The 26,437-nt window shown below is 39.7% G+C and overlaps 1 protein-coding gene across 10 annotated transcripts in view; it reads right to left on the reverse strand.

Moving 5' to 3' along the window:
• plekha7 (pleckstrin homology domain containing A7) overlaps window positions 1-26,437 on the reverse strand; it is a 138,411-nt gene that overhangs the window by 28,889 nt on the left and 83,085 nt on the right. For 9 of the 10 annotated variants that reach the window (XM_011475780.3, XM_011475778.3, XM_011475777.3 and 6 more), the window contains 4 exons: window positions 19,957-20,068; window positions 14,478-14,582; window positions 11,524-11,596; window positions 7,538-7,638 (listed from right to left, as the gene is read on the reverse strand). In XM_011475780.3, the coding sequence (XP_011474082.1) occupies window positions 7,538-7,638; window positions 11,524-11,596; window positions 14,478-14,582; window positions 19,957-20,068 (391 nt within the window). Of the gene's footprint in view, window positions 1-3,113; window positions 3,291-7,537; window positions 7,639-11,523; window positions 11,597-14,477; window positions 14,583-19,956; window positions 20,069-26,437 lie in introns of those variants that run through there. The other variant, XM_011475787.2, reaches the window with a different exon arrangement.

Raw genomic sequence — 26,437 nt, forward strand, 5'->3', positions numbered from 1 at the left:
GCAGTTTTTTCAAAAAAGGCACTTTAATAAAGAAGTAGAGAAATGTTTGAGAGACAGAGAGACAGAGAGAGAGGGATGGATGGATAGATAGAAAATAAGACCATCTACCTATCAAAGGGTGATATAGAGTAAGGCTCAAATTAATACTCATCAAAATATCTGGATTAATCCTAACGGGAGTGAGGATAAAAAGATTAATCTTGAGAGGCAGAGTCTGTCATTAATAAAGAAAAATAAAAGCTCTCAAATGATGTAACACTTGATCTACACATTATGAAGCTACATTAGAACGATGTTCATCAGCCTGATATTGTAAAGGCCTTATAATTTATCAAGTTATTAAAAAATTCAGAGAATCAGGACATTTTTAGGGGCCAGAGGCAAAAATCAATACAGGAAGCCTGTAATCTTCAAGCCCAGAAGCAGCAGTCAGTTTAAAAAAAAAAAGAATGGCTGTTTGATAGAAATCCCTGCATGGGGCCAAGGACACTTGCAGAGATCACTGTCTGAGTGCACAGTTCCCAGTATCATGCACTCGTTTTTAATGAAGTGATGAAAGACGCAAAGCCGTCAAAACTGTTAGACTATAGAAAACCCTTCCAGAGTCAGAAAAAAAGAACAATCCAGATTGTGACAAGCAGATGTTGCTCCAATTTCAATGCCTTCTCCAAAAAAATGACTTTTTGAAGGGGAGATAAATAATGAAATATATGCTTCATCAAGTCTGCCAAAAATATAAAAAATACTCATTTCATGCGGCTCTGAAGTTCCAGACATTTCATTCCATTTCCTTGACCCTAGAGAAAATACGAAAGGCACAATGCCTGTGTGGGCGGACGAAGCAGAAACACCAGACATCACAGTTCAAGGTGCGGAAAAGCAGCGGAGTGATTCCAGCAAAAGTAAAAATTAGATATTACATTTTCAGTGTTTGGAAACGAAGCTGGACGGATTTGTGGTTCACAAAGACAAACATCAGCATGGTAGCTATCTTTTAAACTATAGACCTGTGTCTTGAAGGTTTTTTACTTTTTACATTAAAAGATTAGACAGTTGAGAGGCAGCTTTACAAAATGGATTAATAAGATTGTCCTGAGTAAAGACGGCAGGAGCAAGGGAGTGAAGCAACCTGATGTTCAGAAGCAGCTTAATTAATTGCCTTTAGGTGTTTTTTTTTTTCATTTTTACATAAGATGTCCTTGTTAATGTGGAAATGTTGGAATCCGTCTAAAAAGGAAAAAACTGACTGCACAAGAAATGCCCCACTTTTCCTTTTCCTTCCTTCTGAGCTTCATCGGCTGGGACTGGAAAAAACAAATGGAAGCACTTGCTCATAACAGATCCATATAAATGAAAACTAATGACACGGTAAACGTCTCCTACCCAAAGCTTGTCCCTCATCATCAGAAAAACGTCACAATAACATGTTGAAAAAACCAAAACCCTATTTTTAATCAAAGAGGGTCTTTAAGAGCGATGAAGCGATGATCAGGTGATTAGATCCACCTAAAGTGTTAACATGTTTTAATTAACAACAAACCAGGGCTACGTGTTTCCGCTCTACAATAAATGGTTATTTAATCTCTTAAAGCTGAAGTCATTAGTTAAATAATTCCTGGGAATTTTATTAGCAGAGCAAGAACGGTTATTCTGACCAATAGAATGACTGGGTAAAAGCTGTTTATTTTTCTTTAGAAGTCTATGGGAGTTTGGTTTCTTAGAACCAGCGGATACTTCCTGTTTGGAACACCGTCCACTGAGTCCACTTCTCACAAACAGTCAATCTTGGTAACCCTTGTGCTATCCTAGGCGCTTTAACGTTGGGAATTGGGTCATCTGGACCCACTAGACAGTGCTCTGAACCTTTTTTCTTCAATGATTTGTGATCTTCACTGGTGTCCATGGATTACATGAAATCTTTCCACCTTTATCCACCTTTGTCATGGTAGGGAGAACACGTCAATGTAAGGGGGGGGTCATCTAAGATAGCCAATGATAACCAATGATTTGGTTGTGCTTAAGTGGATTGTCTGTCTATGTTTCCCCATTCCAAATTTCAGAAATTCATGTTATTGGCTGGTTAGGTATTTCAAAAATAAAGGATTTTAAATACAGTGGTCCCTCACTCTCATGTGGTTCTTTCGCAGTCTGGCAGATTTTTGATAGTTTTTTTTCTTTTCTTTCTTTTTTGCAGCTCATCGTGTTCTGGGTCCTGATAGGCTGCCAGCCATGGTCAATTAATCTTCTCTGCACCGTGTCTTCTGTTCAAAATGTGTCCAGATAGCCAATTTTACATAAATCTTCAATCATGATCAGACCTTTGTTTTCATTCCCTTAGTTAATCTATGAGGTTTGACTTTGAGAGTTTAAACAAGACATGTCAGTCTGAGAAAAAAATCTCTAGTGTGTAGTGAAGGTATTATATTGGCTTAAAACATCTGAAATGATAGTAAAAAATAAAGCTGACTCCTTTTCCGATTTGAATTTTTCCAGGACACTGACCAGATGAAAACACCACATGATCACGGTGTTTCTGGCCAAACTGCAGATGTGTTAGGATTCACGTTGGGGCAGAAAGCAAGCAGGAAAACGCTTTGCTTTAAAAGGTTAACGCTTGTCCAAGAACAGATGGAATATCTTTACAAAAACAGAACAGCCTCCTCAGGAAACAGCTATAAAGGCAGTCTCATCCATGCACCAACGGATGACCTCCTAAAGCCACAATGGGCCAGGCTGCTGATACGACAGGACTACGGGGTTATCTGGACCGGGCACACATTAGAACACAAACATGCACTGAACACACACACACAATAGCTTCCACTATGAAAAATCTAGCTTAAACCCTGCTGTACATTAAAATAATAATAATAATAAAAATCCACCAGGTTTACATCCATTCAAAACAGCCATTGTTTTTTGTTGACTGCATAGAGACAAGGCAGGAGCTTCTGCCTCTTTAACAGGAACGCTTATCATTCAAGAACCACCTACCAACACATCTCAAAAGCACACTGCTTTTTATGAGATCTTTAGAATTTTATTTTTACTGTTTCCTATGCTGTTTAATGAAATGGGCCAAAAAAAGAAAGAAAAAAAAACTCTTTTCTTACCATTTATTTCTGCCCCTACTTCACTGAAGCCAGCAGTTATCTCTTCCGTCCTCTGTGTCCCTTCTATCGCTTCCTCTCTTTATTTGCTTTATATTTTCCACTCTGAATCACTTCCTGCCTTTTCTGCACTCTCTCTCCATCATTTCAAAAGTATCACTTTCTTCCCGCGCTCACAAAAGCTTATAATGGTGAGTGACCAGTGCCCGCAGACAGCGCCCTGACAAACACACGCTCGCTTTTTGTCCGGCCGCTATTTAAGGAGACATTACGCTCATACAGATAAGCTTCAGCGGCCACAGCACTACAAAGCTCCAGATAAAGGGCTTCTCTGTGCTGCAAAAGCCTGATATAAACTCAAAAATGGAATCTTGTCTTTGGGAAAGCAATAAATCCAAACAAAATCCAACAGGGATGCATCTACTTATTTTATTTTTCATTAAATATCAGCTTTTAAAAAAAGATTTGATAAAAATCAACATTAAGTTGGCTTGTTAGTTTGCATAGTAAGATTTAATATGGCATAAGGAGATTTAAAACAATAACATTTTAGTTTTGATTAGTGGAAAAGTAGAAGAGGGATAGCCAAGCTTACATAGCTCCTAAAAAGCGTTTCCCCAATTTAACAAAACAAAAGCATGCTAGCAAAGCAGAATTGACAGGCAGGAATATGCATAAGCATGGAATAAAAAAAATAAAATAAAAAACAAGTAAATGACAATAAAAAAAACTTCAGCCAGCTTCATAAATTCTTCTCAAGACATGAGAAAATGACACAAAAATGCACTGGAATGGGATGCTGTCGCTTTGATTGAAACAAATAGGCACACACCAACAGCAGGCACGAAAGGATAAAGAAGGTTATATAAGGAGCACATGAGAGCGTAGAGTACCTATTTATGGGCTTTCACTGGCCGGAGAGACACACTCATGAGGAGGGAGGGAAGTCCCAGTCAGGCAGCCAGCCAATGGGAACAAGAGAGGGAAGAGGCTTTGGTAAATATGGAAGGTGTGGGTATAGGGTAGGAGGTTAAGGGTTTAAGATCTGAAACACTCTTTTCCAGGAAAATTGGGAAGGAGTTAAAAATGTGAGTAAATATAGATGAAAAAAACATGTTGCTTTTTGTTTTTCCATGATTTATTAGGAGATGAAAGTTTGTTATGTATCAATTTGGTTTTCCCAAAAAAAGAACCTGTGCTCTGATCTCATCATACCGTAAAGAGCCTTCAGGGATTCTGTGCACGATCTTTCAGCCCTCAGGCAGAGCTGCACCGGGACCTGTCATGTCATCATGATCAACACAGCCAAATGTGCTTCGAAGTGCCCTAAATACCACAAATGTAACCTGAACCTGTACAGCTCTGGAAAAGAGCTGCATGTCGACTCCGAAACATCACCAAGAGGCGGAATGATGGTGATCACAGTATTTATGGTCAGATCAGTTTCAGTTTCAGTTCCCAGGTTATAACCTTGAAGACCTTTTGGGAAACTGGATTTTAAGCTGTCTTGAATGCAGAGCAGAGCCTCATTTTTAGTCGAGCAGGAGTCAATTTTAGAGATAAAGAAACTTTGAGGAATTAAGTATTCTTTTTCCACCACAACAGAAAACAACATTTCCTAATGGTTTGGGTTAAAGTCGGACAGAATCTGAAAGAATTCTGCTGGCGGTCCATTGTAACAACACCAAGCAGCCAGTGATATCATAACGTATTGACCACATTTGGGAGTACACCCCCATAATCACTGCAACAATGGCAGAATTATAAAAAAAAGTTAAAAGACAAAAACGGGGTTTTAGATTCCTTAAAGCTGTTCCATGAAATAAAAAAAATTAAGTAGGAAAAAAAACCATGACTACTTTATCAAGCAATAGCATTGTCTGTATATGAAAACTGGACTGAGTGACCACTCCCTACTAGCGTTCAAACAGGAAGTACCCGCCGGCTCCAAGAAGTCAAAATCCCATAGACCTTTACGGAGAATTAAACAGCTATTCCTCAGTCATTTCACTCGTCTTGCTCACCGTCTTTTTTAACATGTTCTTGCCAAACCCACTTTTTTTCAAAGATTTTTTTTTCTTTATTGCAGGTTATTCAAGTTATAAATGGACATATCTGAGGTGAAAGTACTCGAGCCAGCTTTCAGTAGTAGGGGTGTGAACTTTCAACAAGCTCACTACTAATTGGCAACAGCGGTTGCCATAGAAAAGTTGACTTAGACCAATCCTGACCCATCATTGCTTACTGACAGTGACGGTATCATGTAAGAAATTGCCACTGAATTAATGTCATATTGTTGGAGCCACATGGTCATTTTCTATGTGTGATGTCACACTCACTCTGTCCAGTTCTCATATACAGTTAATGAGCAACAGTTGACACATAACGCTCTTTTGCATGGTTTACTGTCCATTTCAGGGGCTGCACCATCCCAGCATCCTCCAAAAAAAAAGTTTTTTTATACAAACATCAAAAGTTGAATGTTGTCTTCCTATCCTGCCCATAAGATTGATTGTCCAGGTTTTAATTTGCTTTGTTCTTATGGAAGACTATTGTGCAGCCCCTGAAATTGGACACACATAGAGATTAGTCAACACATCGAAACAGTTTAAGGTGAGGTGAAGAGCAATAACGTCTTATTGCAAATTAAAAAGAAAAAAACAAGTGGATGGAAGAAAACGATTCCTGTTTTACCCAAATCCATCAAGAATATGGTTCATGCTATTTTTCTAAAGTCTCCCTATAGACTCTAAGGTTTGTCCCCTAAACTTTAAAGAGGACAGTGGTCTTCTTGTCGCTTTTAAATTTGAATTTGGTCATTAATGAACTTTTAAATATCCATTGTGTTTACTCAGAAAAGCCCATCCTGTTAAATACATTTCTGGGGGAAAAATAGACAAACACCAGCATCTGAGCAAAGCTGTAAAGGAGTAAAAACCAGAGGGATGCTAACAGGAGGTGAGCTGTAATGTCCCATCACTCATCCCTCTTAAACCCTGCGTGACTTCTTCACTACTGTAAAGGAAATAACTAAGAACTTTACAGAAAAACTATGATCAACATCATTGATGTTGTGAGTAAAAACCTAAAAAAAGACAATATATCTAAGTGATCTAAATACCCAGACGATAAACTGAGTTTGTTGCTCACTTTGTCTGAAATTCTATTGTGTTTATGAACTTACAGAGATGTTAGATTAGAGACACCAGGGTTTTATATATCAATGATATTACGATTAAACTCATTTTAGTAATTTCAAAAGACAGAATTTATTATTTTCGAACTTTAAAGTATTTTTATGAGAAACAAATTGTAAGCAGAGGTAAGATCAGGATGGGAATTGTGCTGCGGGGTATGGAAGATAAAAAAGGCATGCTCAGGAAGCTGTTTGTGTGACCTTATGACCTTTTATGCTAAAAATATTCATTTTCTCTGCAATTCATTTTTAAAAATCAGCAATTTGAATTGATGAACTGGTTTGGAATGCACAGGCTGACTTCTACAGTAAAAGGCTAAAAAAACCGCAGCTTAACTTTACATGTGTTGGACTTAAAATACAAACATGTGCTTCAGGAAGTGGAGGACCTTTGTGCTATTCCAGTGAGGCTTGTTTGTCTCTATACAGTCACTGAAAGTCCATCACCAATAATAGACCTTAATGCAGCAGGTGGTGAGTCCTGCAATGAGGAGCACTTCATGGAAGGAAAATCTCCTCCTTTAGCTGTCAATCAAACAACACTCCCCAATTGTTTAAAGTGTATCTATAATTTAATTGAGCTTGATCCCAAACAAGTTGAAATACCTTTTGACTTTAAAAATGTCACCTAAAACGATATTTTTTAAATTTCTAACTTCTAGAAATGTCAAATCAAATGAAAAACCACAATATGAAATTCATAATTAAATCTTTTGGAAAGATTTTTTAACATATTTCTACATGTGCTGGTTAAACATGCTGCAGGTGTTGCATGGTTTCTCCCAGTAAAAGAAAAAGAGCATTTATTTATATCATATGTGGTTCACTGTCAGTAATGATACAAACCACTCAGTGGAAACTGTTCTGCTTTATATAGCATGAAGTGTATATGTTTTATCTCAAGTGGCTCCTGTGGGACTAAAACCCTTCATCACCTTCAGCAAGTTAAAATATAGTAAACATGACACATCTTCAGGCAGGGATTTGATAGTTAAGCAGAAATATGCATTTCTTTATAATTTTCTGCAGTTTTTCTTTTTTTTTCTTGGCTTAAAGCTGATTTCAGTGCTGTGCAATTAGAAAAACACATCTGATGATACATTTATGTATTATAACACTATGCTTGCTCGTCTTGTCTCTTTAGGCCAAAAGAGATTTCAAAATCTACAGACCCCAAAAAGCAGATGACAATGAATCCCAGACAGAGTCTTTAGAGCGAAGCAAAACGTACCTTGAAGGCATACTTGCGGCTGATGTGATCCTCGGGACCCACGGGTGAAATGACATAGCTGGGCAGAGGAATACTGCCCAGGACCGCTTCCTCTCTGCTGTCTGGGGAGGGGGAGAGGGAAAGGGAGAGTAACAGGGGGGGTGGGGGGACAAAGTAGATAAAAGGGGCGAGGAAAGTATGAAAGAGAGATATGGAGGGAGGAGAGGGGCAATAGAATAAATATCACTCATCACCCACTAATATTCATTCCTGCCTGCCACCCATATCATAACACTGATCCAGAAACACACACACACACACACAAACACGCACACGCATGCCGTCACTCGTACCAACGTGTGATGCCAAACAGTAAATGACCCCTCTGGAATCCCAGTGTCACTGGTGGCTTGATGCCTTTTGGTGCGGCAATGTCCAATTATCTGACCCCAAGTCTTTCATATATTGGAATAGAATTGTAAAAGAGAAAGGCTGGAGAATTTAGCGCTTCAACATTTTTAAAAAGTAAAAGAAGTGTCACATGTCCGGTGTGTACGTAGCTTAATGATTTAAAAAGTGTGTGTCCGTGGCATCTGTCCATGGTTCTGAGTGTTTGGCTGAGAGCCGATAAGACAGGGCTGTGGATTACAGATGTAATTGGTTAAAAATAATACAAGGGCCCTTGGAGGAGACATTCTCTGCATGCTTGGTGAGACGGCGAGGTCTTTTTATCTGGCCTCACTCGCACACACTCATGTCATTTTAAACACATCACGCAGCCCTGGTCATGAAAAAAGGGGTTCAATTACATACAATCAGCACATTGTAAAGTATTTACAAGGAGGGGGTCAGAGGAAGGACGAAGGCATGTTCCAAGTGATACTGAGAACGCAAGGTGTCATCTGCTTAGCCCCCTCAAGGCAAATTTGTCAGACAAGGAAAACAGAAGAGAGTGAGAATCTATGATGCTCATTTATGTGCAGTGAGGATGCATAGTTTTATAAACAGATTCTCTCTCGAGCGGAAAGAGGAATTTAAATACTGTCGTCTGAATGAATGTTAATTAGAGGCAACATTGTGCAGATTTCCCAGATGGAGAAGGTTATTACAACGAGAGGTCTATTCATCGATTATTCTTCACAGTATAATTGCTGAAATCATTTCAATCCAGATTCCAGAAAGTTCATCTGTTAAATGGATGCAGATCATTGCTGTGGCGCCCCCTAAAGGGAGCAGACGCTTTCAGCAAGTCATATCCCTGACCGAAATACAGGCCTCACTAACTGAAGACAGTGATGTGAATGCAAATAGTTGTAAATAAATCGCAGATAATAGAATTTAGTTTAATAACAGAGTCTTTTTAAAAAAAACACACGTTGTAAGCATTTGTGAAACATTTCAGAGTTTATACACTGTGATTTAAGTCAGCTCCTTTAGATTTACTTATACTTGTACACTGAACTGTAAATTTGATTCCTATAGGTTTATACATGATGTAAAAAAATTAATATCCATCTTTTCATTATCATACAATTTCAAAATCCTGATCATATTAGGTGGGGGGTGTGAGGGGCTGTAAGCTAGCAGGTGAGCATGTAAATGGTGAGTTGTAACTAGTGGGTGACGGGAACGGGGGAGGGGGTTGTTCTGCAACAACTGTCCCTCCTACAACTTAGAGGCGAATTTCTAATAAAGTATTGCTGTTCTGCAGAAACTGTTCTAGAAAACGACACAATCATATTTAAAAATCACCGGAAATGTACAATTTAAAAAGGATTAAAAGATGATCAGAGGGGTTTTTGTACGAGTTGTTGTTTGTCTTTACTTTAATTTTTAAACAATGTTGTAAAATATGTCAAGTTTTTATCCTTTGTAGTACTCAAATATCCCCAGAATTGGACAAAATAGACCATTTATTGTTGAAATATAATTGATATGATCAATTGAAATGCTACTCCTCCCTATTATTGAAATAAATGGTAAATACTGTCTAATTTTGTGCACATTTATTATGTTTATCTGTTAATTTGATGCTTTTCTTTTAAAGGTAGACAAAAATGTGGATAACAACCAAGCGCAGCCTGACCTACACAGCTGGACAAGTCACGTCCAGCACATGAAAACAGAGAAAACAGGACTATTGTTGTCTGGACAAAAACAATAGATTAGAGGGGAAGAAGAGTGCTGCTGGGGAAAGATCAAGTGTTTCCTATGTTGAAAAGAGAAACCTTTGAACTAAAAAACAAATGGAAAAATGAAATGGCAGAGCATTGATTGCACCCTCCTGGGAAGATGAGCCGGCAGCTGAGCACCTCCCAAAGGCTGTGTTAAAAATATGGAGATGAAAAGTGGAGGGGTGGAGAGCCAGATTATGTCAAGCAGTGATGGTTTTAAAGCCCAGTGGTGATGGAGTGTGTCATGAGAGTGAGTGCTCGTCATTTTATTCATGATTTCCAGCTGAAATTCCCCAAGAAAGATCTGACTGTTGCCTGACCCAGACTGATTTACCACCTGATTTGTCAGCTTCACAGTCAGACTCCAGCTTCCACTTCTGAGCTTTGTTGGCAATGTTTGAATTTTTGGCTTTTAATCTTGAGTTCTCCTGCTACATTTTAGCTTTAAATTCAACGACTTTAGTGAATGAGAATGATTTCACGTGATGATTCTAAAGCCTTCTACATTTTCAAATGTTTGGACTTTTTGCTGAAGATTTTCAGAGCATAAAAAAGCCAAATGCATACTTTTATTTACACCTATTTTTTTTTAGAAGCAGACAAATAAATTTATTATAAATATTCATTAGGATTATAGATGGCATATCGCACCTTCATTTTTGGGCGAAATTGAAACCAGCACAACAGCTGACAAGAGGAAATGGGGTTGTGAAAGTGAAGGTTGTTGAACTGTGGAAATGTTTAATTTACTGTCAGAAATGCAGTGATGGTTGAAGCTTTAATGAGAATAAAAAGAAGACTAATCAGGTACAGACATACAGAAGGTGAGCCTCAAGCTCCAATCTGCATTCATGTTGAATTAAACTGGATTTGGAGCTTCATGCATGGTCGTCCCTGCAGCAGGAGCATCTTCAGCGCAGTTTGACCTACTTTCTGGATACCACATCAATCATTCAATGTGTGATAGAGTGCTTACAAAAACAGACACAAACAACAACAATGCACCTAGATTTGTCCTTTATTGTTCAACATTCCTTACTTTAAAATTAATTTTTGAAACTAAATGAAATAATCTGAGATGTATGCATTGTTTGAAGGTTTTGAAATTGTTCAGATTTACATTCTTCCTTTACACGGATCAAATTTTGTTCTAATGTGGGCGTGACTGAAATACTAAATCTCTAGTAATGGGCTGCATGGTGGTGTAGTGGTTAGCACACTTGGTTGAAATAGTGGCTGGATCCTGTCAGTTTGCATGTTCTCCTTGTGCATGTGTGGTTTTTCTCTGGGAACTCTGGTTTACTCCAAAAAAAAACATGTTTTGTAGGGTAATTGATGATTTTAAATTGGTGTGTATGTTATTGAGACAAAGCTTTCAAAATTTAAATGCTTTATTTAAAACTGTCTTTTATGATTGAGTGTGAGTGTATATAAGGGTTGTGTGTTATTGTTGTGCTGCTGCCTCTTGGCTAGGACGCTCTTGCAAAAGAGATTTTTAATCTCAATGAGTTTTTTATCCTGGTTAAATAAAGGTGAAATATAAAAAATAAAATTGTGTGGCCCTACGACACAATGGTAACTTGTCCAGAGTGTACCATGGCTTCGCCCAGCAGTAGCTGGGATAGGCTCCAGCAACATGTTGACCTTGTATTTGTTTTCACTTAAAAAGCTTTTTACGGACCATTTGTAGTGTGGAGTGTGTTTATAATCTGCTGTTCAGCTAATACAGCCAAACGTTGATTGGATGACCTTTCATGATGGCTGCTAAAACAACAAACCCAAAAAATTACTAATACAGAAAACAAGTGGAGTCAGCAATATGCAAAAACTCACCTTTATAGTAGAACAGACAGAAGTCAGCCAAAACAAACCACTTCCTCTTCCAAAGACGCATCCCAGAGCTGTCCTGCAAAGGGAAACAACGGCAGACAGTGTTAGTTGAGTCAGTGTACATAAATCAGAACCATTATACAAAACAGGACAACTTTGGGCAAAGATCTTCAGGAGGAAGGGAGATGATGCTAATAGAATGGAAAAAGGCACAGTAGGAGCCTGCAGATACAACCAAGGATGTAAAATTATCAAAAGAGAAGAGATGCGGGGACAAAAGCTGAGATAATGAGGTAAGAAGGAGAACAGACAAATCACTTTGTAGTCGTTTGCTGCTGCCTGTGCCTGTCACCTCTCCTTTACTGCCTGTTTTATGTTTCATGGCAGAAAATGGGATCTTTAAATAGCAGACGAGGGATCAAACCCCCCCTGAAAAACTGTTTTATGGGCTTATCCTTTGGCTGGAGACGCACTGAAATACAAACAGGTATGTACCATATGTGGGTAAAATGAACTCTCCATTTAATTAATGGCGATCTGTGTTTGCAGTTGCAGGTGTGTGACAGTTTTAACTCTGAATGGATTTTAAAAAAAAGTTTGTAATTAAAATGTAGTGTGTAATTGTGTAATTCTGTCTGTGTCATCTGTGTGTAATCTGATTACCAGGAGCTCTCTCTCACACACACACACACACACACACCACACTCTCTGTTGGTCCTGCACAGGCAAAGAGAAACCCTTCAGTGGGACTGCGCCAACGGCAGCTATTTTAGGTATGCCAAAAAAAAAAAATAAACGCATTCTCCAACACCCTTGTGTGATCAACAGCAGGTGCCCTACATTATCAAAGCAAGGTAAATTAGGAGGAGTTTAAAAAAAAAAAAAACTGCTTAAGGAAATTAAGCGGGAAGATTAAAGCCACATAAAGCAGCTGGGATGAGAAATCATTATGTAAATATGAAAATCTTTGCATTTTGATGACGACATTTCTAATGGCAGCTGAATATCTGTATTTTTGTCTGCTGTATATTTACATTCACTCTTAATGCTGAAATGCGTTTTTGATAGCGATTAGCTTATTTTTCGGGTATTATTAGGTTTTTTCTTGAATTTAAATAAACGGCTTCCATTCAACGGTTTAAAAAAACCATGAGTTCAGTCTGTTGATTACATTGAATTCATTCAAAAACTTGACAAGAATTGCTTTAAAAAAGGAGAGTGCAACGTAGCAGCTGATGGTGAACGCTTTTCACCTCCTCCCTAAAGCACACCAAGCCCGAAACTATGAGGGTTTGCTCCAGTAACTGGTGCTTTATGTGGTTTCATTGTATAGTTGTGGTTTAGTTGTTGTCATCTCTATAAATCACTAGGATTTCCAAGAACTGCATCTAAGTAATGATGTATCGGCTTTTGCAATAACAGGAGTCCAGATCCAGAACAGGTCATTTGATTTTGAGTATCTACTGATACTGAGTCTCGATCTGAGACTATTGAAAAACTTAAAAAAACAGGAAAAAAGGGAATAACCCCATTCAGGTTGGTCTTGATTTTTATTCCATAAACCTTCTTTTAAAACTTTGAAGTAGCTTAAATAATCAAGTAAAAAGTGCAACTAGAAAAACCTTCTATTAACTAGTAAAAATAGGTGAAAATGTGTCATGTGAGAAAGCGTAGCATTAGTTCCTTTAGAACCATGAGTCTTTTTGATTAATTATGATCCATGTTTACATGAAAAATTCTTTAAAATAGAAGTGATTTTCTCCTAAAATCTTTTTTGCAGTGCAACAGTAAGGTAATAAGTAATATTAGTCAGCTGAGAAACTTTGGTGACTTAGCTTTAGTATTTTCAGAGCTATTGAACAGTTTTGATCAAATGTGATTCACATCTCCTTTAAGAATGAAAAGCAAGGATTTTCTTCCAAAATCGCTGTTTTAGAACGAATAAGAGGATGAGTTTTCATGACTGCATCCCATCAATGTAAACATTTGTTAGTTTTGGTTGTTTATGAGAGATTATGAAGTCAGATTGGAAAGAATTATGGACAGGGAAAGTATACGCATGGTAAATCTGGGATGTCTGTAAACATGTATGTGTCTGTGTGTAGATTTTTGTGTGTATATGATGATGTGGGCAGATGTTGATGACAATGAAAGGTATGTAATGCTGGTGCTGATGTAGATTATACTGTATAAATTTAAGGTATATTGTTAGGGGTGGGATTAAAAAAGTTTTAACTTCTTCCTACTCTATTTCAAACTATATATTGATGTCATTTATTTTCATTTATAATCTATATAAAACATTTTATTTATTGTTTTCTATGTATTGTTCAAAATAAAAATGTAGAAACAACGTTTTTTTTACAAACAATTTTGTATTTATTCATTTATATTAATATTATTTTTTATTGACCTTGCATGACATTGCAGCGCCTCACTGCCGACTGTCTGCAGCAGGAGAGCGGCTTTTTTCTTTGAAATGCCTTTGTAGGTTATTGTTTAAGTGAAGACAAAAAGCAAGAGACGCTTGCTGTCAGTTTTAAACGTTTAATAAAAGAGTTTTTGTGCCCTAAAGTCAGAGTCATGGGATATCTTGCTAACTTTACTAAAACAAATAAATATCTGATCACTGATTGGGAGACAACATCAGAAACCAATCGAATCGGAAACTGCCTGATCAGATCAAGACATCCGTGATATAAACTATAATCGAATTTTGTTTCAGCTCAAAACATTGTATCTAGATTATTTTTCTGTTTGTTTGTTAATGCTTTCTTTAATCTGACTTCTTGGTATCGGTAATTGGCAGCTGTATATTTCTTAATGAATTATATTCCTATAATTAAAGGAAATGCTGTATATCCCAACCACACGGAACACAGAAAGACCAAATAAATCTACAAAAGGTGGATTGTGACAACTCGAACTGTTTAAATGCATGTCCAACTGTTCCTTACTTGTTTGTACAGCCACCCTCTCACCACCACCGGGACATCAAGATTCCTCTTGATTGACTGCTCTCTCTTTCCAAAGTTGTGGATCTTGCTACTGGAACGGGAAACCTGCGACACAGAAAAGCAAATCGTTTTTTGGGAGGTTTAATCTGGTAATGGAACAAAAACCCAATATCAAAGTAGTTGTCTCCTTCTTTGAAAGAGTTAAATGTCTTTGTTTAGATAGTCACACAGAGAATTTCATTATCCAGTTTTGGGCCTGCTTAGTATTATCAAACAACTGTTTCATGCAGCAAAGTTATTGTCTCTTATCAGTTTTCACACATGCAGATTTCTTTTTAGAAACAAAGCAGTGTGGGAGGTTGCTTGATTTGAATTAGCGCTTGGCTCCCAATCCAAAACTGCTTGGAAAATTATTTATGTGACAGAATGGAACCAGTTGGGAACTCCTTCCCAAACATGTTCTCTGAAAGAGACAAGGACAATGGTTTGGGCCTCCATGTGGTAAAAAAAAGAAAAGGCTCCTCTTCATATCATTCAGGGAGAACAGAGGTGAACAGACCATCATCACTATTATTACATTTTAGAAAAAGAGCTTCTCTATTTCGGACCTAATTTTTAAGATCATTTTGGCCATTATTTGAGAATAGACAATTTCCCTCTAATTTCAGTGACTGTTAAGAGTTTTCATGTCTCAGGTCAAAAAGACAGAGCCGAGATATGAATCTAAAAAAGTGAAAGTTTAACCTTTGAATCTATAAAACACAGTTGTTTGAAAAGTCAACAGCACCTTTTTTTTTTTTAAAAAGGAGGGACTCCATCCATCTTTTAATCCTGCTCAGTCCTGTGCAGAGTCATGAGGGATGCTGGAGCCTATCCTAGTGACTGTACGGGATAGAACGGATAGAACGGAGAAAATACTTTTACTCTAAAACAGGAAAAGTAGTTTTGAAATTGTGCGGAGGCAAAACTCTCTAAATGATTCTGCTCTTGAGAGCAATCACCGACAAAAGCTACATTTTGTCAAAGGTCCTTGAGCTGTAACGCTGAGGCAACATATTTTTAACATTTTTATTCTGGTCTTAGCAGATCCACTGGTAAAACTGAGCCTTTCCAAAGTCACACTAAAACTTTACGGAAAAGCACATGCAGGTGTGGAAATCATTATCCAGGAGTTGATTTAATTCCAAATCATGAACATTTCTTTAATCTATACAAAAACAGTTATTGCCCGTTTCGGTTATAGAGTGTTATGTATAGAATACTGGCATATAAATAGTCGCATCTACTTCTTTCTTTTGAATGTTCATTTTTTCAGTTTTTCAATGCTCTGAGCTAAAAACCCAAACAAAAGTGACCATTTATTAAAGACTTTGGTGTGATGTCAAACTGTATTTTTGGTGATCTTTTTTGGCAAAGCTTTCAAATGGATCAAGTCCCACTTCTCCTTAGGAAGAATCCAGTATGTCAAGTTTTGACCCAACTTTTAATCTGTGTTTTTTTTTTATTAAACAAATTTTACAAGACAACGATGTGGTATACTGTTCATGTAGCTCTAATAAAAGCTGTTGTTCCGTATTTACAGTATAGCAGCTGGATTGCTCGGCTGGTTGGGTTTAGGGCTGGCACACGGGAAACCTGGGGTTCGCTATGTAGCCACAAGGGGACCCCAGTCTGGGTTTCCCTGTGCTCGTCCCCAGCCCGGATAAAATACAGGGTTGTGTCAGGAAGGGCAAAAGGGGGAAAACTCTGTCAAAACCACCAGTGAGAATCAGTGAACGGTGTTTTGGTGACAGGATGTGTTACAAGCGGAACGTGTTAAATATTTACAATATACACGATCTGAAGGTCAAGAACAGTTGTTCATCTCTAACTCCTAAAATGATTGGTTTGAACACCTTTTGAAGAACAACAAAAAATCCAGTCAATTGTCTCCTTCTGGAAGACAGCCAGTTCACAAGAAAATTAACTAAATGAACACTGAATGGCAAGAGGAACATTTACTAAAGTTTCCAACCAAACAAAAATTATTGGTGTGCACAAGTATCTAAAGTTATGATTACATAGAATGACATTGCCCCTTTAAACAAAGCCCTTAAATCTTTGACAGGTATACTCTGCTTTTTCTAAGAATAGATGACGTATAAAGGCCCATTCAATTCAGATAATATTTCTGGTTTTCAAATGGTTTTCCAATACAGAGTCCCTCGTTTATCGCAGGGGTTACGTTGGAAAAATAACCGACAATGGGTGAAATCCAAAAAGTATGTAGATTATTTAAGGCTGTAAAACCCATCACTAGATAGTTTATACACTTTTCTCAAACAGACATGAACATTTTCACACTTTCAGTCCAGTATTATAGAATGAAAAAAATCTGATCAGGATCGAAGATTTATGTAAAAGGTGGCAACCAGAACGTATTCTGTACAGGAGACACAGCACAGAGAAAATTGATTGACAAGCTCTACAGCCAACCAGGATGCAGGACACACTGCGCAGTTTTAAAAAAAAAGAGGATGCAAAATTACAAACAACTAGACTGGGAAAGAGGAATCGCGCTATAGCAACGGGACAATGTACTCTTGAGAACCGAGTGATCATGAAATAAAGCTTGCTTGTGTTGGCAAGCAGAACAACCAAATGTATAATTAGTCAATAATGTTTTCACAATGCAAGTAAACAAAAAAGAAGGACTAAAAATGTAAATAGCAAACAAGGACTGTAATTTTTTGAAGCTAGAACTATGTTTATTCCTTTTGGACAACTAGTTCAATGATATAAGAGAAATAGATGCAGTATGTGCCACCAAATACCAATGCAGCGTGCATTTATTCATGAAATCTCATTACCCACACCCTCACAGGCACACCCCTCACAAATATATAACAAAATGTGTTGTGATGGTTGCTTGAGTGGGGATGTCTGTCAACAGCGCAAGAAAGATTCCACAGCTGGGGACAGCAAGCAAACACGCTAATTAGCAAGAGGCTGGCTGGCCAAGCACGATGACAATACACAGAGGGACTCCAATGCTGTCGTGTTGGTGTCTCGCATCTGCAAATACAAAGTTATGTATTTGTGAATCCGAGTGTGTGTAGTGCAGTGGTCTATTTTTAGGCCGTGGGTAATTTTGTGGAACGGACCGTGGTCCCTGCTGCACAGTAGCACTCCGTCTTGTAGGTGAGTGACTGAGAGTTAAAAGAAAAGCTACTCATAATGGAAGGGGCACACATTGAAACAAGCTAAAAGCTGGGGGAGGCCACTCTGAGACCTGAAAGGCTGCCAGTTCAATTCCCCAGTGAGCCAGAATTATCCGACAACATCAAGCAATCAAACAAGAGCATCCTTTCAGGTATCTCATACAGATGGAGTCCCATTAGGAAACACAGAACTGTCTCTGTATTAAAATCTGATCCAGGGCCAAATGAACTAAATGAACAAACACAAATGCATGATAGTTAATACTTAATTTGATGTTCTATGTATATAGGGGAGGACACTAAATTAAAACTGAAAACTAAAATTGTAAACAAACTGAAATAACTTGTTTCTGGCTCATGTCTCAAGAGGTAATATTAGGATAGAAAATAACTTATTGATTCCACAACTGGGAAATTGGTTAACTGTAAATTTAGATTTTTCTATATAAGGTCTGATTATAGGTTTAATGAAATAGAAATTGACCTTGTCTGAATCAATTCCCGCACTGCTTAATGAGATTTTTCAAGTAAAGCTCATTTCCTCAGCAAGACAACTGGACCAATGGAAGGCACTTCAATTGATTAAAATGGTACTTTTGGTGTTTTTTATCATGTTCTTTTAGCATTTTTCTGATGTTGGTGGACAGCTGTGTAGCTCAGTTGGTATGGTGGAAGGCTGCCACCCAGGAATACAGGGTGCGATTCCCGGAGGGGAATAAACAATAGAACTGGGTGCACGGTTCGGCTGCAGCTCACCACTCTCCCAGGGGATGGGTCAAAGAATGTATCTATTATTATTTGGAAAGAAAATTAAGATTACAAATGTACTACAGAGTATTTCTTGATTCAAATTGTTGTGAATTAGGAGTAGACAAAAAATAGGGTTTGAAAGAGCCTTAAGTTGGTACATACAAACTACAACCAATGGGTCACAAGCTCCCTGTTCCGCTTTATTCTGATCCATCGACTTATAATTAAATAGATCCATGCACGTCTTTGTTTTTCTCGTCTAAGCTGGCATCTGGCTGAAAACTGTATCACTGGATAGCTCCAATATTGTTGCACAGCTAATGTTAGCTGGGGTTGTAAGGGGCTGTAAACTAGCGGGAGAGATCAGTGCAAGCTTACTCCCCACCAACAGCCCTTTGGGTGTAGACTTTGACTTTTTGAACAAACGCTCAACTAAACTTTACATCTGCTATCCTTCATTCCCTTTGCCCTAATAAAAAAATGTTGCTGTTTAAATCCAATCAAATGAAGATATTTCTGAAGTAAAAGATTACAACATTACCAAATCATTTTTTAAGAAGATTGATCACATTTTGGGCATTATTTTATTTTGAATACTTAAAGAAACAAAGCTGGGACTATTAAGCAGAGGGGCAAAGAATTGATGAGGCAATTAAAGGCACGATAGCTCTTCTCATGTAACTAGAAGCCCAACAGAAACCTTTATATGCAAGCAGCTTTAATTATCTCAAAAGAAGTGGTGCAGGCTGTTAGGTACACAATATCACCAAACATGCATCCAGCAACAGAGGAGAAAAGGGCTTAAAGGAGGATTGTGGCACATAACTCATAGGGGAAAAGGAAGGATTTGTGTCTCAGTGCACCCTTTGATGTTTCATCAGAAGTAGAATGAATATGACTTATTCAAACTGTGGATTCATTTTATGGTGGTGATGCACTACACACAGAGGGGATATGGATGATTCATCTTTCCTCTGAGACAAGATCCTTTTGTTAAGAGTTGTTCTCATCAGAATGAAAACCTTGGGCTGTTTTGCTGCTGTTTGATGATAGAGGGAATGAGCTAGAGCACTTTGAAAGGGAAATGGAGCATTTTGAAGGATGTTCTGACACCTACGCACTACAGGTAAAAATCAAAGTTTCAATATTTGTACCTGGACACCTGTTGACGTGCAAGAGAAAATGTCACACCAATGCAGACCTCCATCTTTAAATGTGTATGTGAGAAAAGTTGGAAGCACGAGCTGTAATTCCTGGACCGGTTCCATAAAAGTAAACCAAAACGTGCTCAGAATGACCTGATGACTTATCTTAATCAAAGTATGTCCACTGAATTCATAAATTCACACAAGTGTAAGCTTTAGGCACAGGAAGTCAATTTGGCAAAGAAAAGAAATAACGTTTCTGGGTAAAAACTGTTTTTTAAGTAACTAATGTGAAAATCTGTTGGAACGCTTACAAAGTAACAGAGAATAAAAACATTTTTCTGTTCAGAAAAGAAGTTTCCAAAAAAAAGAACGGAAACAAACCTTGGAGGCTGAAGTGTTGTCCACAGTGGAGCCGGTGATGACCGTGGAGCCATCGCTTACAGAAGTGTTGGAGAGCTGCTCCGGTTTGGACGTCATGTGAACACCCTGCGCCCTACACAAAGGAAGACACACTACAGTCAATGGATGGCATTAAGACAATACAAAAAAAAAAGGCCAGAAACATATTAGGTGTATAAGGCCAGGTCATACTGGTCACACTACACACACAATTTTAGTCTTACATGTTGTCTTAACAGGGAATTGGGTTTAGTTTCCCCCAATCTTGACGCCTTCGCTGCTTAACTGCCCACAGTATTAGTAGTAAAAAAATGTTTTTTTTCAAAAACCCACATGCCGGTGTAGGTACCATAACCATTTGGCCTCCAATAACCATTGGGGGTCCTTTTGACTGAGGATAACGTCACACTACGGTAACCCCACTTGGACAAACTACGCAGCATTGAGATCTGCTCGGGCTTGACATATTTTCATTTCACGTTTCCTTTTGAAACCAAAAGTTCTTTTCCTTCATAAGTTGTGTCTGACATTATTCTTTGTACCGTAATTTCCGGACTATAAGCCGCTACTTTTTTCCTGCGCTTACAGCCGTGCGGCTTATTTTATGGTTTTAATTGGCGGCCGCCATGTACGCATTTTCGGACACAGTGAATGGTTTGTATACTCTATCTAACACCAAGCACAAGTCATTTGTATTTCAACACACCTCTAAGCAGCCAAACAGCATGGACTTGACTTCAGGTCTTAGACACTTCAGTCATGGTTCAACAAAACGAAACACGCATGCCCGGCCGCATCCCAGAATCCTTTGGTGCCATTAGACCCAACGTGCACGTCATCGCCACTACAATATGATGAAGCTTTCAAGTTAAAAGCAATCGTTGAAAACAGCGTGAAAAAATCCACCATCACCATCGGGTTTGGAAAAGCCGGTCAGCTGCGTGACGGAGAGAACAGCGCATGCTCAGGAGTGAATTTACCTCTGAGTCATAGTGACTCGTCTGGCTGCACGTAAATATGTGAGAATAACATCAGCCTTTATTTTGTCGGGACACGACTGGAAACACAAATTGACGTGGTCGTGTTAACGGTTATTAAGGACTGAGCGAGTTTTGCATTGAAACGCTCACAGCCTCCGTGTGAGCTGGAGACTGCGTGTCGTGTGAGCTGCGGGGCCGATGGCAGTCTGAAGGCTCCCACAAGTAACAACGCATCCGCCCCTCATCCACAAAACGTACAGTATTAAGTCCGATTGCTCTGCACAGACACGATTTGCTCCGTTCACCGGCGCAATGGGGACGAAGTGCTCCTCCTTGAAGCCGCCCTGGCCAGAGCTGTCGGAGTAGATAGGAAGGAGAGACAAGGAGCGCGCGGGAGCGCAGAGCGCAGAGGCGTCGAGCCATTCTGCAGGCTGCAGCCAGGGCTTACTCGAGGAGCAACAGTGTTTGTTGTGGAAGGAAACTTCTGACCCACGCGCCGCGAGGAGGCGCGTGTATCGCGCTGATGCGCGCGCTTTTTAGTCGTCGCTGCTTTATTTTACTGGTGTGTTTTTTAACCAGCCCTGTTACTCCCATAACGCTGCAGCGACACAAGCGGAAGGAGAGCTGTTTCCGTTCACCCCTCCGTGCACTGCTGATACTTGCTCATTCTTAAACACGTACAACAGTGTGGCGAGCCGGGCATGGGCCCCGCCTTTAGCCCCTAAGACTCATGGGAAATGGGGGATCGCGGATGTAAATTTCCTCATCATAACTGAGGGATGTAATGTTGATTATATGGTTACTGTTTGTAATTTTATGTATGATACCTAGATTGTCAATATGTTAAAAAAAATAAATAAAAAAAAAAAAAAAAAAAACCATAACTGAGGAACTTGTGAACAGAATAGAGTTCCATGCTGTTTGGTAGATGTAGATAAACACAAATACATGAGCCTGAGGCAAAGCTGACTCCACCCACTATGTGCTAATGAATCACACTCACTCTGGCAATCAGGACGTGATTTGTCAGGATGACAATGTTGCCTAATACATGCGACAATGTTGCCTAATACATGCGGCTTGTAATCCTACGCGGCTTGTGTATGTATAAAAGCAGTTAAACACGTGAAAATGGGTGGGTGCGGCTAGTAATCGGGTGCGCTTTGTAGTCCGGAATTTACGGTAATGTTTGTAGAGAGATTTTGCCACAACCCACTTTGTGAAAAGATCTGTGGCTGTTATAATGAACCTGCTGCTCCACGCAAGCGAACCGTGTCGCTGATCAAAGCAGCTGGAGTCTCGTAGCTTCATGTTAGCAGGCAGGAAAGCTGCTTTGTTACAGTGAGTCCGTTCTGCTGCAATGTATTTAATAATAATCACAACAATAAAAGCACGTTTAGAAGATAATCTCGCTCTGTTTGTTTAGAACGGACCGCATAATATCTTCTTCTATGGTAGTATCTTAATTTGTCCAGACCAATCACTATCTGACACGTCACCGGACCAACGGACGGCCAATCACATAATCTGATGTCAGCACTAGTCGAAAGACCCCGAACGGTTATTGCAGGCCAATTGGTTATGGTACCTAGACCGCTACTGCCCTCGAGAAGTAATAACTGGACAAGCTTCATTCCACATTCACTTTGTGGTTTGAAAGACGTTGCTGGGAAAATGTTGGAATATCCACCATTTTTGACTCCTCTCAATTGGTTGGATGGAAAATTATTTTAGTTTCTAAAGTAAGTTCGAGCAGAATTACCCCTAATGACAAAAACATTTGGGGGGAAAAACCAACTATGATATGATTTTTCACTTACGGAGTGTTAGGTATCTTGTTTTCTCTTACAAAGGTGCATTCCAGTAAAAGGCATGGAAAAGTGGTGGACATCTCTTCAATATCTAGAATGTTGCCAATAGTGCAGTACAGTTCTAAAAAATAACCCACAATAGACAAAATCTGCAAAGTAGCCATCTTTAAATATATATGTTCAGTTATTATAGATGTTTTCTGCTTTAAAATTCCTCACAATACAGTTTATAAACTTTTCTCACACAGGCATCATCATTTTCACACTTATCTCTCTTGTTTAAACTCTTAGTTCAAACCTTCCTAGAAAAATAGTTCCAGTATTAAAGAATGAAAACAAAGATTTTCTAGTAATCTAGAATGTACATTCAATAACTTTGGTAAGAATATGATAGCACGTGTGAAGGAGTGATTGAGTGCCCTGCAACAGACAAGGTTTACCCGTCTTCGCACAACAGTGGCCGGGACAGGCTCCAGCAACCCCTAAAAGGGGGACAGTGGGTTATGAAGATGAATGAATATTATAGCATGGGACCACTTTATTGAGCTTAAAGTAAATGTAGTTTCTACTTGTATATACAAAATTGGACCATTGACTATATATGAGAACTAGACCGAGTGAGTCTGACATCACCCATAAAAAACGGTTTACTTTCAGCTCAAACCAAATGAATCAGTTGCCATTTTTTCCTGATCCAGATGCTGCCATGTTTGAACCCCACAACGCCAGTAAGCAGTGATAGGTCCGAATCAGTTTGAGACATCTTTTCTATGGCAACCACTCACTCTGTAACGGTTTCAGTTCATTTGTGTTTTGTTGCTGGATTTCCTGTTTTATTTTGTAGTATTTCCTGTTTCGTTGTTGTTTTGAGTTTTACCTTGACCCATTCAGTCCTGAGTGTTTACACCTGTGTCTTGTTGCCTTGTGTTTATTTAAGTCCTGTCTTTCCCTTCCTCCTGTGCTGGTCCATAGTTTGTAATTGTCTCGCTCCCCCGTTTTCAGAGTTTTTCGAGTCTCGAGTTTTGCCTGCCTGTTGCAGTGGTTTTGTTTTGTAGTTTCCAGTTTTGTTATTAAACCTCCATTCCCTGCATCCTCCTGCCTCCTCTCCTCTCTGCGCCTGGGTACCTCCCATTCCCCCCGTAACATTATGGACCAGCCAAATATGTACCCAGCAGAGAGTGACGTTGGGTGTTTTGGAGCATTCTGCCAGGAGGCAGACGAAGAACGGCCGGACGAGTTCCTCTACCCGGGCATGAGGGACATGCGGCTCCTGGAGGCATATTGCCAGGAGGCAGAGAGGACCAGATGCCCCTGGTCCCAGGTCTCCGGTTCCATTTTCGAGGGGAGTCGCCTAGCCTCAAGAGGAGGTCTTGAGGCTAGGCGTTCCTGCCGCGGACCCCGAACCCGAGCCGCCTGCCGCGGACCCCGAACCCGAGCCGCCTGCCACGGACCCCGAACCCGAGCCGCCTGCCGCGGACCCCGAACCCCAGCCGCCTGCCGCGGACCCCGAACCTGAGCCGCCTGCCGCGGACCCCGAACCCCAGCCGCCTGCCGCGGACCCCGAACCCCAGCCGCCTGCCGCGGACCCCGAGCCCCAGCCGCCTTCCCCGGACCCCGAGCCGCCAGCCGTTTGCTGGTTAGACTGTCTATACCGGACGGCGCTGCCTCCCGGCCGCCCTCCGGACCCGCCTCGCCGGACAGAGCGGTCTCCGGGCCGTCCTCCGGACCCGCTTCGCCGGACAGAGCGGCCTCCCGGTCGTCCTCCGGAGCCGACTCACCGGACTGCTATTGGCCTTTGGATTGGCCTTTCGGGCCCCCTCCTCCTGGACTCTTGGAGGAACCTCGGTGCGGTTCCTTGAGGGGAGGGTTATGTAACGGTTTCAGTTCATTTGTGTTTTGTTGCTGGATTTCCTGTTTTATTTTGTAGTATTTCCTGTTTCGTTGTTGTTTTGAGTTTTACCTTGACCCATTCAGTCCTGAGTGTTTCCATCTGTGTCTTGTTGCCTTGTGTGTATTTAAGTCCTGTCTTTCCCTTCCTCCTGTGCTGGTCCCATAGTTTGTAATTGTCTCGCTCCCCCGTTTTCAGAGTTTTTCGAGTCTCGAGTTTTGCCTGCCTGTTGCAGTGGTTTTGTTTTGTAGTTTCCAGTTTTGTTATTAAACCTCCATTCCCTGCATCCTCCTGCCTCCTCTCCTCTCTGCGCCTGGGTACCTCCCATTCCCCCCGTAACACACTCTTGCCAATGAGAAGAGAGCTTGTTGAAAGGCCACTCCCCTATCACATAAAAGCAGGCTACATGAAATCTGTGCACTATGTACTTTTAATTGGCCAGTTTATGACTTGAATAATTTGCACTTAAGAAAATGCATCATAAAAAAAACATGATAACAAAGGTATATAATAAGAATAAGAAAGATGATTCTAAACAATAGAACGACTGAGTAACAGCTGTTTATTTCTCTATAGAAGTCTAAAGGACTTTGGCTTCTTGGAGCCAGCCGGTACTTCCTGTTTGGAGTGCCAAAGGGGGAGGGGTCACTCAGTCCAGTTCTCTCATACAGTCAATGCACTAGACACAGCTTGGGTTCCAACTTAATAAAAAGTACAACATCGCAGAAACTGTGCTCCACCAGACACTAATTTTTGCTGTTTGCAGTTAAATCCCCAAGTCCCATGGGGAGTGTTTTAAAAGCCCTTTATACCCTTCGCAGGCAGCAGCTTCAGAGACTTGCCACAGCAGTTCCGGTGGTGGAGCTATGATTTATTACAAAAGCCAAGGCTAACAATGGCTGTAACTGCACAGTTGGACCTCGCTGGAGCTGCACCCAGGGGGGGCCAAAAAGCTTTACCTCTACTCAGAAATTTCCCATCCTGGGCTTGGCTTGCATGTTAAAAATGGCCCTGTAAAACAACCTTTTTAAATCGAGGCTCACAGTAGGTAGATGCCCAAAACCTCAACATGATTATAAATAATGTATTTGCGTGGATTAAAATAAACCTAATCCTAGTGGGAAAACTCTTTAACCCCACAGGAACTTCCCCAGAAAACACTGGTCTAGCCATGCAACATTTTTTACTTTTTTGTTAGCTAAGGACTGTAAGACATCTGTTTACTTCTACAAGTCAGGCAGCTGAATGACCCAAAAACTGGATCTCCAAAATTTCTGCTGAGTTCTCCCTAAATAGAAGACAACAAAATACCTTTTCCTTTGAGATACCTTTTTCATCTGCCCTCTAGAGTATGTAAAGGTCAGTTACCACTATTACTCAACACAAATCCATGTTTTTGTCATTGATGAATGAAAGAAAAGTGCGAAATGAAGCAGATTATATTTATAGATGTAGTTCCTCAAATGACCACTAGACAAGTCGCAAAAGAGAGTCATTTTCCTTCGACTCAGATGTTTACAAGTCAGATTTTACAACAAAAATAAATAGATTTGAAAATCATTGTAATTTTATTAGCATAGTTTCTATTTATGTCAACTGTGGGTATGGGTGGGTGGAGGAGACTATTTTGATTTTGTTACTGTTCAAACGTGTTTTTATAACATATTTACTATTTGCGAATGCAAAAGCCTCTGGCCCATTTTTATAACTGATTTCTTACTAAATAGATGTAAATAACCTGTTGGTGGCTTACTAGACCTTTAAAAATAATATTTCATGCATTT

The sequence above is a fragment of the Oryzias latipes genome, chromosome 6 (assembly GCF_002234675.1).
Source record: "Oryzias latipes chromosome 6, ASM223467v1".
In the NCBI taxonomy this organism is placed as follows: Eukaryota; Metazoa; Chordata; class Actinopteri; order Beloniformes; family Adrianichthyidae; genus Oryzias; species Oryzias latipes.